The sequence below is a fragment of the Periplaneta americana genome, chromosome 15 (assembly GCF_040183065.1).
Source record: "Periplaneta americana isolate PAMFEO1 chromosome 15, P.americana_PAMFEO1_priV1, whole genome shotgun sequence".
NCBI classification, from domain to species: Eukaryota; Metazoa; Arthropoda; class Insecta; order Blattodea; family Blattidae; genus Periplaneta; species Periplaneta americana.
In genome coordinates, this window is record NC_091131.1 from 119,747,450 (window position 1) to 119,761,526 (window position 14,077).

The following is a 14,077-nucleotide window of genomic DNA, read 5'->3' on the forward strand; positions in this document are numbered from 1 at the left end:
AAATTGGCAACAATGGTCACCACAATCTACAGACTACAGTCTTCTATTCTTGAAATGCTACCATTGTAAGCATACAGGGGGTTGATTATCAAATAAATGTGTCTAAATACACGTTGAATACAGTTCCAGAAGGCTGTGGTTTAGAACTACGAAACAAACAAATAGTACTCTTTGCTGTGAAAGAATGTATAAACAAATTTTTATCCGTGGTGCTACAGCCCATAAAGAGCCAAGACTGACCAGCCATCTGCTGGCCTCATGCCCACATGCCAAAGCAGAGATGGATGATCATCCAACCAGAATGGAGGTATCATGTGGTTAGCACGATGATCCCCCCCAGCTGTTATAGCTGGTGTTAAACAAATTTTTATGGATCACATTTTTTCAGTGACGGTATGTCATTTTTCACTAATAGTATGTTTTCTGGCCATAGAAACCAGTGGCGGTATTCCATACCAATGAATACCGTTTCACTTCCCTCACTGTCTATACACCTTCAGGAAGTAGGAAAAAATTAAGTAAAATTTGCTTTGCGATTGCTAATAAGAGCATCATCTAAGGGATGTCTTTTCATGAAGGACGCATTGGTCAAAATTGATTCCAGACTGTTAAATGAAATGTGATTTGTCTTGTAAAGTGTTACATCTGTTCTTGTGGTTGTTATTTGTTAATATTGAAATTATTTATAATTAATGTTGAAATTTTGTATGTTGTATTTTAGTTAATGTACTATGTTGTATTTTAATTATGTTGTACTTCTTTTGATCACATATATGATCAGTTGGACGCAATAAATGAATATGAATATGAGTAATGGATAAAATATTGTATAGCACACGAGAGTACACAGATTTTATGTGCTCATGGAAATTATCACCCTCGGCTTCATCTCAGACACTAAACTTTCTACTTATCCATAAAATTTAATTTTACTCTCTTTGTCTGTTATACTATAAATTACAATTAATTTATTGGAATTAATACTTCTGTGTTATCCATAACACTAGACACTTTGACATTTTAACAAAATAAAAATTCAAGTTTGCTTTGATATATTTTGTACATTACCTCAGTAATAGAATTACGAGCAGCCTGGATATGTGGCATGGACAGCTGTAGGTATTCATCCTGATTTGAGGTCGAAAAGGCTTCGCATATACAATGTATTCTTTGTAAACTTTCATCTTCTTTTCCTGGTACAATTGACAGCTGCTGAATGTAAAATTCAGCTGGATTGTAAGACAATGGACAAACTAATCCTTGACTGTTGAAACAAAAGTTACAGTGAATTGCAATTAAAAATATACTCATAAATCTGTAAGCAATATAGTAATTAAAACATATGTTAATAAAATATATTATATTACATATTATGTAGTAGCATTATAGAATGAGCACTGATTTGAGTTCTCATCGTGGAAGAAATTTTCTCATGAAATTTTCATCGTGATGAATGTGGGAAGCTACTATAGATAGCGAAATCTGGTTCCATGAACCAGCTATAACAGCTGAGGTATCATGCTAATCACATGATACCTCCATTTTTTTTGGAAGAGAGCCCAAAGACTTGCACCTCAGCCTGAGGTTTATTTCTCCTTATATGGGATGATTGTTGGAGTCCTTAGAATGCATTCCTATGAGTAAATGATTCACTGCTTGGTGCCATTTTATCGATTCAGCTACAGCATCCAGTTCTGACAGAGTTCGTACATATGCAGGAACGCCACTCCACTTCTCAGTTGATATTCTGCTGACTTCTCAGATCGTGGCATCTATTAGCAATTCACATACTATGTCCTGCTGCATCCATTGACCTGAAGATAGCGGCACCTTGATACCGTGACTCACTAAGGCATCATCTGTTCGAGGGAGCTACACTCCTGGTCTATTGTAATCTGCTTTGAAAGCCCCTACGCTTCCCTGGGACATGTGCAGCTCACCCAGACAGATGCCATTTGTAGGCGAATCATGCACGTCTGCCCAACCTTCTGATCGAACTGAAGGTACTGAAGATGACAGATGAAGTTGAAATTAATGAAGGCGAAATGAGTCAGAGATCCAACACCGAAAGTTACTCAGCAATTCTCCTTCAAGTGGTAGAGAGGAAAAACCTCGGAAAAACTTCAACAAGATAACTTGTCCCACCAGGATTTGAACCTGAGCCCGCTCATTTCACGGTCAGGGATGCTAACTGTTCCTCCAGAGTGGTGGACTACGATACCCCCATGCTGCTTGGATAACTGCTTACCTCTACTGAGACATGTGGACGTGAGGCCAGCAGTCGGCTGTCTTTGATCTATATGGGCTATTGCGCCCAGGTAAGAAATAGGTAATGTAATTCTTTATCAAGTCAAGGAACATTTATCTTTTACTGGCCATGTTCCAGCAACAAATCTTTACACCTGTAAGAATTTTGCTAAATTTAATTGTGCATTTCTGAAAAGGTGTCTACAAGATTCGTACCAATAAGTAAGGCTGAAAGGTGAATTAGAAACTATTGTTATGCAATGAAATAATCTACTTCTGACGTCTCTAGTGAAGCACATGGAAGGTACAGGGTCAGGGAGCAGCACTGCAGCTTCACTCCCATCTCTGTCTTCACTTGTCTTGTGGGATCAGACAGATGAGTGACGAATCCAATTCCTTTAGGTTGAAGTGATTAACAGATAGAACGGAGTTCAAAAATAGACGTTATGGAGCTGACAAAAGTCGGTTCTTTCTTCGTAGTAGCAATACATATTATATGCACAATGGCTTCTAAATTGTATTTGACGCTTTTTAGTTGGTAGTATTCATAATTAAAAACAATGTGCACCAAACATCCAGTGAAACTTTCAAGACTCTCAAACTACTCGTGATTGTGACAATGACAACAAGTTAAGTGAAAAACATTAACACGTGTTAAAATTTTTCCCCATAATACGATGTCACAGAAACTTTTGTACTGGCTATGCTGTCGATCAAGAAGGATTTCGTGAGGAATATTAGCAACTTTAACAAATGCATAATTGACAACTTTGCAGACAAGAAAGATGAAAGAATGAAATTTATTTATCGACACTCAATTAAAGATATGCAATATTTGGTACCTGATATGGGAATAGAATAATACTTATCTTCTTCACGTGTACCAATATTTTATTAACATTTGGTCGAAAATTCTTAATTTAATTGTATTTTATTAATCAGACTGGATTATGAACACAACAGAGGAATGCGAAGAAGTGGAAGAGGGTAAGAAAATAAGAAAGAAAAGGAAGAGAGAAGGGGAGAGGGAGAGATGGGAGGATGAGATGGAAGTAGAAAGGCAGAGAAAGGGAAGCAGAAGGGGAGAAAGGTGAAGGATAGGAGAGACAAAGATAGAGATACAGACAGTAAATTACCTTACTTAAAAAATATACTGTGTACACTCAAATGAAAAGCTCACGCGCCAACACTGCAAATAATCCCTCAAAATTATTTGTCGAAAAAAATAAATACCATACTATATATTTCATGTGTCTATTTCCTGCATGTATTGATCGTTAACATAAACAAAATCAGTACAATCATTAGAAGAAATCACTACACAGCCAAATAGATAGACATACAAGTAAGAAGCACACAAAATAACATTGTTGTGGTACCTATCTTTCTGGAAACGCCTATATAGGCCTAACTCAAACTTTCCATAATAATTAAAAATCAGGTTAAAAAAAGTCAGTCCCTCTTTCTACATCTTACCATTTCTCATCATCTTTACTGTTTTCAAAATATTTAAAAAAACTATTTCTTCTATGAAAACAATGTATCTTACCTTGAAAAGAATGTGTGTGCTTGTGTTAATGTACCCTGAAAAGCAACTTTTCCAGCTGCCAGTAGAATTATCTTATGAAAGCAACTGAGGATATCAGATGGCGGTTGATGGATAGAGCAGAGGACAGCCTTGCCTCTAGAAGCCAAGACACGCAGTTTCTCTACTACCGTAGATGCATTGTAAGTGTCTAGACCTGTGGTGGGCTCATCGCAGAATAAGAGTGGTGGATCTGTCAACAACTACAACATCAAATGTGCATTACAGATATTGTTTATGTTTCAGTACCGAACTTTCTAGTATCTCTGTCTAATTTCTTGAATACAGTTAGTTCCAGCCTATGATAAAAATGTCATTTAGATTCCATTCCTCTACTTCACTCATTCGAGTTTTCTTCTCAAACAGATGAACATATCTTAAATCAGTCTACTTTTAACAGACACATCTTTTCTCTTTTCCCTATCTTTCTTACTATAAAAAAAAATTGTCCTCGATAGCCCAGTGGATAACATGTTCCCATTGGAGCTTAAGTTTACAAACTGAAACCTGTCTGAGGACAATGGAATTTTAGGAGCCTGATTATAGAATCCCAAAATTTTCCGTTCTTGAGAGTTCTTAGTTCCTTATATAAGTTGTAATAGTTGTAATTCAACTTATATATGGTCATGTAGCATATATGGTCGAGTCAGAAATGCATATAGAGTATTAGTTGGAAGGCTGGAGGGAAGAAGACCTTCGGGGAGGCTGAGACATAGATGGGAAGATAATATTAAAAGGATTTGAGGAAGGTGGGATATGATGGTAGGGACTGGATTAGTCTTGCTCAGGATTGGGACTGATGACAGCTTATGTGAGGGCGGCAATGAACCTCCGGGTTCCTTGTAAGCCACTTTTTAATATGCTTGTATAGCATTAAAAGATCTACTGGTATTTTTAGAAATGGCTGCCTAAAAGAATATATTTTATAATTTTATAATTATATATTTTTATGGTCTTAAAATTGTTATTAATGATTTTTATATTTACAATTTTAATTCTTCAGTTTAGTTTTCTAACTTCCTAAACTGACAACTTAAAGAGAATGTATTAAACAGATATTAACCACAAAAAGAGCAGCCCAGAGAGACCAAAATGAAGATGTCTAATCAAAAGGTTATGGAACCAAACAATCATATTTTACCCAGTGACGATTGTGGTTATGCAAGTGTCGCACAACTAATCATTTCGATTTTTGTTTTTGTTGTTATTTGGACTTTGACTTTAAGAGAGGAACAGAGGTTAAGGATATTCGAGAATAACGTGTTTAGAACAATATTTGTGGCTAAGAGGGATGAAGTTCCTCTGAAGAAAGTTACGCAACGCAGAACTGCACGCATTACATACTTCACCTGATATAATTAGGAATAATAAATCCAAACATGTGAGATGGCAGGCCATGTATGGGTGAATCCAGGAATGCATGTACAGTGTTAGTTGGGAGACCTGAGTGAAATAGTGAATCCAGGAATGCGTATAGTATGTTAATTGAGGGACCTGAGGGAAAAAGACCTTTGGGAAGGCCGAAACGTAGATGGAAGGATAATATTAAAATGGATTTGAGGGAGTTAGGTTATAATGTTAGGGACTGGAATCTTGATTAGGATAAAGATCGATAACGAGCTTATGTGAGGATGGTAATGAACCTCCAGGTTCTCTAAAAGCTATATCTAAAATAATAATAATAATAATTATTATTATTATTATTATTATTATTATTATTGTTATTATTATTATTATTATTATTATCATTTTGGTTTAACATTTATCTCTCAAGTTACAAAAATAACTATCTTAGAGTTCTTGCACTTAAGTCCGAGAAAATGAGAGAGAGAGAGAGAGAGAGAGAGAGATGGAGGGATTTAAAATGACTACTGGTACAAAAAATGAAAGATGATTGAAACGAATTATGAAGGCATGAGAAAAGCCTCGACAGTCTAGACCAGCGATGTCAGACAGGGACTAAACGCAGCGGAGCGCTCCACTAGACTGGTTGCATGCTCCAGTGTTTCCACAGACATAAGCAAGTTCAAGCTCCGATCTAGCTCCACAACCGGTATTGGAGCTTACAACTCTGACACTACTGGTCTAGACCTTCACCCAGACATAGCAGAAGCACCTGATAAAGGAGAGAAAGCAAGAAACTACATAAAGTAGAGATCATATAAATGAATATCTTGAGAAGTAAAATACCTACATACCTCGACAGCCAATGATAGACGTCTGCGCTCACCACCTGACAAAGCTGAAATGGGAGTGTCCTCACAGCCAACAAGATTCAGATCAGAGAACAGTGTCTGGATCCACATGCTGCGAGTGTTACTGCACAGTTCCCTGTCCAGCCGCATCCACGACTGAAAAATAAGTTTACTCTTGTACCATCATCATTGTCGTCATCGTCTTTGTCATCATCATCATCATCATCATCATCACCAAAACCACTGCCATAACGTAGTCATTAATCTTCCTCATTGGAAATAATAATAATAATAATAATAATAATAATAATAATAATAATAACTGCAACAACAGGATTTTAAGGAAAAAAATAAGTTATTAAAACCAATGGACCAAATATCCTGTTAAATAAATGAAAGAAGGAACAGTGTTTCTAATTTAAATTGGAAATCAGCATTTCCAGTCAATACAAATAACAGAACATACTTGGATCTTAACGAAGAAAATAAGCAGATGTGAGAAGTCAACACAGTAAAGATACAGAATTAACAGTATTGTTATGCTGAACATGAGAGAAATAATGCAAAGATAATTCCATAAGTTTTTTACCGAAATATTAAACATTTATATTTACAAACCAGAGACTAAGAGGGATGATTCGAGAATGCTGGATTTGCAGTGAAAGACCTGCCCTTGAGCAGAAAAGTATGAATGAATATAAAACATCAGTGAATATTTTACAATTTCATTTTGCCAATTTTTCTTCAGCTTTATGTATTAATCAGACTCTTGCTTGTCAGGAGTGTAGTCATGCCAGGGCTCTGTCCAAGTATTTTTTCTGCAACCTGGGAGCGTCCTGCTTCTTTTCTTTAATTTTTAAAATACTTATCTTACTTTAGCAGCAGCAGTGGCAGTGGCAGCAGCAGCAATAGTAGTAGTAGTAGTAGTAATAATAATAATAATAATAATAATAATAATAATAATAATAATAATACAGTATTTATTTGAGTACTTAAGCCTGTTTACTATACCCCACCCTTTTATTCGACCCTCTACCTGTGTAAGCCAATATACGGTTACAATACCCTAACCTTTTCCTACCCTCTTTTTCTCAAACAACTTTCCTTAGTTGCTGTAATTCTGGAAATTTTTGCTTGTCAGTTTGTTTTCATTGGTGTATCGAAGTCTCTGCGACTGAGATTCTGGTTACAGTAAGTTTTAATGAAAAGCTCTTGTTCAGATGATAATAATATGTAATTCCGTGTAAATTCATATTTAAATGATTTGAAAATCTGATTATTCATTGTAAGGGTTCATATACTAGAAAAACAACTGGAAAATACGTTTTTTTTTTTTTTAAATAATTAAGTATATACTGCTATTGTAACTGTCTTTGACGCATTACATAATGGAGTAATACTGTCCATGAATAATTAAGTCGATAAAAAAATTTATAAAAGATATTGTATATAAGTCAAAATTAGAACCGGAATAACTGCCTAATATGCAGTCCCTGTAAACACACTTTTTACAAGCGATTCCTTGAAGAGAGACTTTACGATGATGATGATGATGATGATGATGATGATGAAGATGATGATGATGATGATGGTGATGATGATTATGATGATGATGATGATAATAATAATAATAATAACAGTAGTAGTAGTAGTAGTAGTAGTAGTAGTAGTAGTAGTAAACTTTTCGCCAAGTGTCCTGATACTATTTTATTTACTACACTCCTGCTGCTTATTCAATACAACTTCAGGTATCTTACCATGAACTGTAATGTCGTCAGAGACGTTAACAGATTCATTGATAATAGGCCTATACTGTTTGAAGTTTAATTTTTTTTAACAACTGGATCAGTAGGGCTTCTACTCAATTGAATAAGAAAACGATTCTTTTTCCAAATGCTAGACTATACATTCTAACAAGATATTCGAAAATTTTACTTCCTCATTATACGAAATATAAATAGACAAGATTGTGATGTTGCAAAACATCCATTTCAATATTTTCTCTGATATGGAAAAAATGGTTTCAAGCATACCATCTAACATTCTGTCTTCTCTTCTCTTAAACTTCTGGTCGGTTTTGTTCAGTAACTACAAGTCGATATGAAATATAATTTCCTAAGAGAAACTATATTTGTTGAGAATGTTGCAAAGACTTGAACCCTCAGGCAGCCAGAACAGATAGTAAATGGGTAGAGCAGAGTGCTTCATTGCTGCAAGATTATTATGATCCCTGCTGTAAACCCATTTATTACACGTGTGAACCAATAAGGCAAGGTTGAATATTTTAACATATCGGTATATGTATTTATAAATACGAATTTTCGCAAATTGAAAATTATTTTAGAAATTAGTGTAATATGTACTGGTATTTCATGTAAAATTGTGCGGCATTCATTACAAATTATATCTACCAATACTTAAACTATAAAATGTACAAATGAAATCACAACCATAAGATGTATAAATGATGCCATATGTTCTACTTCTGATATTATTACAATACTTTTCGTGTGCAATCCCGAGAACGAAAGTTTATCTTGTTACTTAGGCGCATATTGAATAATTTTATTTATGTACCGTATGTATTTTAAATAATGGTACTACTTCCTTCACACATTACCCAGAAATGATGTAATTTACTGTTTATGTTCCCTAAAAATTCTTGCTTATTTGATACAACTTTTGATAGCTTACCATAAACTGTAGATGTTCCTTAGTAGTGAGAGTTTCAATAGCAATATCCTTTTGAGGGACGAATCCAGATATTTTGGTCAGCAATGAACCATCAACTGGACGGTCACAGAGCAATATTTTCCCACTAACTTTACCTGTAAAAATGTATTAGGATTACTTTGTAATTTGCAGTATCATAGACAGCAATTAAAGTAATTTTCATTTATATATGACGCTAATAATCCTGCATACCTAGGTATAGTGTTATTTTCATTGCCAGCTGCGTACATCTGTCTTGTTGCAGTTAGAATTTAGTGTTTAATGGAATTAAAGTCATTATTTAAAATACTAGTCATTATTTTAAACTCTCAGTTGTTATTCAAAACTTCGTCATTGTTTTATATTAACCGAGATGTATTTCATAAAAACAACTAAATCAAAAACTGTATTATTTTTAAATAATTGTCATTTAATGGTTCCCCTTAGCGTTCATATCCTGAACTATATAAGCATGTAATGTCAAGATAATTAAACTAAAAATATTCAAAGGCAGCTCTGGATACTGTTTCCTTCCCCTAACCATAGACTTTCTTTTTTTTCTTTACTCTGGTATGATTTTGTAAAAGATGCTTTAATTAAAAGTTTAACCATACATCTTGATTACACAACTTTTAACACTATATCACTTCGGAATATGCATTATATGTCTTTCTCGTGTTAAATTCTATCGTACCTGGTTAATATGTTTCGGCCTATTATGGGCCTTCTTCAGAATTAAGTTTGGGCCTACATAAAATACAGTCAGATTTGTTTCAAATGATAACTTATTTCAAATCATCTCACCATCATTTCCACAGGCGTGCTTAAGTATAAAGTTAAAGGATGATTCAGGTAGCAGTAATAATAAATCAAACATACATAAACCTGATTTGAATAATTTCAAGGGAAAAATTGTTCCGGGACTGGGTATCGATCCCGGGACTTCTGGTTGAACGTACCAGCGCTCTGCCAAATGAGCTACCCAGGAACTCCACCCGACACCGTCTCAACTCTTCCCTTTATATCCACACAATTCGCGTGGGCTGACGAAATGCCAGAGACCCACATCGAGTGCACACAAACTCTGTGTGACTTGAAATTGTGTTTTTTTTTCTGTTAACGTACACAGTGACATATATATTATGCAAATCTAATCTCTCAGGTAAAGCTTCCTGTAAAGCAGATTTGAATAATTTCAAGGGAAAAATTGTTCTGGGGCCGGGTATCGATCCCGGGACCTCTGGTTGAATGTACCAGCACTCTGCCAACTGAGCTACCCGGGGACCTCAGGTTGAATGTACCAGCACTCTGCCAACTGAGCTACCCGGGAACTCCACCTGACTCGGGTGGAGTTCCTGGGTAGCTCAGTTGGCAGAGCACTGGTACATTCAACCAGAGGTCCGGGGATCGGTACCCGGCCCCAGAACAATTTTTCCCTTGAAATTATTCAAATCTGCTTTACAGGAAGCTTTACCTGAGAGATTAGATTTGCATACATGAACCTGTAAAATGTTTATTTTTGGACATCGATTTAATTGAATAATATTAATTCCTAGAGATAAGTAAATTTAATTTAATATTTCTAACTAAATTGGTACCTTTAATCCTTTTGCTAACTGCAGCAAGAAGCGAAGTCTTACCACATCCACTGAAAGGTGAAAAAGATAATGTTACGTGTGTATTATATGATGACAATCCAGATATGTATGCAAAAACAAATACTCAAGTATGCAACAAACACGTGCAAAAATGTAATAAAATTTACACCACAAATATCACATGCAATTACAATATACAGGAAATTCCAGATTACCTGGGTTAATAATAATAATAATAATAATAATAATAATAATAATAATAATAATAATAATAATGATGATGATGATAATAAGGATAATCATGACCATGAAGATGATGATGATTATGATGATGATATCAAAACTGGTAAAGGTGAATTATCACCATAGATACAGTCATCCTTTCCTACTTTTTCATTAGAAACTGCAATAAAATACTGAATTAGAAAACATCATCCTTAAGAGAACAGTAACTTTGTTTTCTCCCTGTACTCTTCAAATGGAACTGATCATAAAGAATCTGTAAGCAGAAAATTTCTTGATTTGGAATTAAATAATCACTTGAATTGGAAAACACATACAGAATAATATTGCTCCTAAACCGAGCTTTGCCTGTTATGCATTAAATATCCTTATCTTCTCCTGATAACATAAACACACTTAAAATAGCATATCATACCGTTATTTAGTATACATTCATTCTATAATGAAATGTGGATTCATATTCTGGGGCAACTCATCTGAAGAAAAACGTTATTTTACACAAGAAAGTTATAAGGATACGGACAAGAGTGCTTAAAAGGACATTACGTAAAAGGATTTTAAAAAATTTATAAATACTGATCTTACCTAGTGAATACATCCTATCCCTTATAGTGTTTTACTTCTAATTAGTGTAGTAGTAGTAGTAGTAGTAGTAGTAGTAGTAGTAGTAGTAATAATAATAATAATAATAAATAATGGCTTTACTTAACCTGGCAGAGTTAAAACAGTAGGACCTTTTTAATACTAGTCAGGGATGTATGCAAAGGAGGGGAAAGGACCTGGCCACGCTAACCCATTATCTCCTGGCTTAGTTGCATCATGAGTGATGTCTCATTGGTGTCACTTATGATTAAACCTGTCTTCGGACAGTTGACTAAACAACAACATAGTGTTTTACGTTACAAACCAAAATACAGTTAGTAGTATTCAAAACATTAATAATTTTAATACAAGACACAAAAATTAGATCTCCATCTACCCTCTGTTAGTCTCAGTCATTATGAAAAAGGAGTTCACTATTCATGTATTACGGTCTTCAATTCACTGCCTAATGATATTAAAGTTCTGAAGGGCTAAGAGAAAAAGTGCAGGACATAATTAACAAAATTTCTCCACACTCATACCTTCTACTCAACTGATGAATTGCTCATTCTTGTAAATTGAATTAATGTGCTTACTACAATTTGTATGTATCAGTATTGTGTATTTTTATAAAATTTCTGTCTTGTTCCACATCTCAAAGCTACAATGCTGATGTAAGATCTATGAAATACAATAAATGAAAAGAAAAATTCGTAACTTGTCTTGTTCATCTCCTCCTTTTAAGACAGTAAGTATGCAAAATAAAAAAGACAATTTGACCAAATACAATGTTTATCTATCATCAATTCCACAAATGCGTCAGGTTTTGAATCCAGAGAGCCAGTACAAGAAATTAATAAGCCTGTATGTCATTTAGCAAATACCGATAGTGTAAGTTTACCTACATTTCTATAATTATGTGATTGCATTTTATAAAATATCGGTAATTTGCTTGGAGACGTCGTTGCATATAGACCACGGTTAAACGAAGTATTTTCCCTGGACCAAAAATACAAGATGCGTTGCTCGTTTCACCTTATTATGAATAAGTGTCGGGAAAAGTGTCTTATTTTAGGTTATAATTCAGAACTTGTTCAATATTTAATAAGATGTTTAGGATTAGTGTAAAACTGGCCTATGTGTCACGACATCTCCTAGCAAATTACCAAAATATATAACAATTTATTTCCAGAATGAAAAACTATGTAAATAGACACTTCGTAAAACACTTTTAGACGGAAACTTGTATATAGTACAAAGCAAAAGTTACCTGGAGCCCATAACCGCAATCAGATTTCCACTACGAATATTTCCACTCACTGAAATAAAAAAAAAATATCTTTAAATTATATGAGCATAAGAATGTTATGTTACTAAAGAACCTGCAGTTAACATAAAATTTAATTCCAATATGTACATTACTGAACATGTATGCATGCATGTGTGTATGTATGCATGCATATGTGAGAGAGAATCAGTGTCAGTGTAAGTGAGAACGTGTACGTGCTTGCGTGCAAAAGAGGATAGTTAGTGAATACATCTTTCATTATGAAACAGAGAAAATAGTTTTATGTATACGAACCATTATCCAGAATAGCTGCATGTTCAGTCTTTTTCCAGATAAATTGACTCTTGAGCCATGTTGTTGTCAACTTAGGAGCAGATTTTTTTCTTTTAACACTAACTGTCACATTCTGCCAGGAAAGGGTCAAATCAAATTCTTGGTTTCCAAGGAGTGGTGATGTCTCCTGCAAAAATTAAGACACTTAATTGAATCATTTTTCTATAACAATTCTATGATGCAGCACAGTTACCTGAACCTCCCTTATAAATTGTTTGCTCCAAAACTCCATAAGCTTTTGTAGAGATAACTATTGGTTAAAAAATTCTCAATCAAGTTTTCCATGAAGGCGGTCTGAGAGAAATTCTGAAGCATCACCAATACCAGTTCATTGATAAACTCATAGTCCAGGTCTCTATACAGTATATACGTGAAAAAGCACTCAGACACTTTTAAATGGGAAGTAAGCCAGAACATATATCAAACAACACAACTGATATTGATATTGATATTGATATTATTTATTAATAGTTCAAAAGTACATAAACTTAATCTTAAAACTGATACATTCACAAATAATGATAATACACAATATTTACACAATTTAATAATAAATTTTCTATCATATAATTATTCAACTTATGTGGTTTAACTTACACTTACTTCTGGTTTTAGTGCAAGTTTTCACCCTATCGCATTTATTTTTTACACATTCAAAACTTGTTTACATGCTAAGATAGAAATTCTCTTTTTTTTTTCTCTATAATAAACAAGTGTATATAAATCGTCCTTGCTGCTATATTCATCTAATTATCTTTTACCACAGTCATATTTATATTTAAATTTCAGTTCCTCGTTTACACACTACTTAACTATTTCATGTAATAAATATCGCATAGAGGTTAGCAGATGCAGACAATATGTGAGCAAACAGAATAGCTGAATCAGTACATTCTATGTGAATATGTAGGGCAGTGTCTAACGTCGTGCTTACGCTTGTCAGCAAAATCCTCGACGTAACCTTATTACAGCTGTCAGCTTACTAACAACACAACTGACACATGCCATTCATTGTGTCAATCAGGTACAAATACACTCTGGTATTACGTTCCTGCACTGTAATATATTATAATATAAGTCGTTTGTGGATCTGGGAACGAAAAGTAATGTTATGTAAAGTGTTTTGTTAGCTGTATCTATGTAAAATGTGTAATGGAAAGCAGAAGCATTTTTATGTTACTCTCGTATTTATTTTATTCTTTTAATAATATTCATTTAATTACAGCACGTTTATAAACAATTCAATCAATACATATTACAAACACCGAAAAATATAATTCTGGAGAAAGAAATG

The 14,077-nt window shown here is 34.2% G+C and overlaps 1 protein-coding gene across 8 annotated transcripts in view; it reads right to left on the reverse strand.

Moving 5' to 3' along the window:
- Positions 1-14,077, reverse strand: part of LOC138715298 (protein scarlet-like) — a 56,537-nt gene that overhangs the window by 24,213 nt on the left and 18,247 nt on the right. For all 8 annotated transcript variants that reach the window (XR_011336216.1, XM_069848064.1, XM_069848067.1 and 5 more), the window contains exons 2-8: positions 12,745-12,910; positions 12,433-12,481; positions 10,338-10,387; positions 8,722-8,855; positions 6,031-6,183; positions 3,797-4,035; positions 1,069-1,264 (exon numbers count right to left, since the gene is read on the reverse strand). Coding sequence is in view for 7 of the 8 variants with exons in the window: in XM_069848064.1 (XP_069704165.1) it covers positions 1,069-1,264; positions 3,797-4,035; positions 6,031-6,183; positions 8,722-8,855; positions 10,338-10,387; positions 12,433-12,481; positions 12,745-12,910 (987 nt within the window). In the remaining variant the exon portion in view is untranslated. The remainder of the gene's footprint in view (positions 1-1,068; positions 1,265-3,796; positions 4,036-6,030; positions 6,184-8,721; positions 8,856-10,337; positions 10,388-12,432; positions 12,482-12,744; positions 12,911-14,077) is intronic.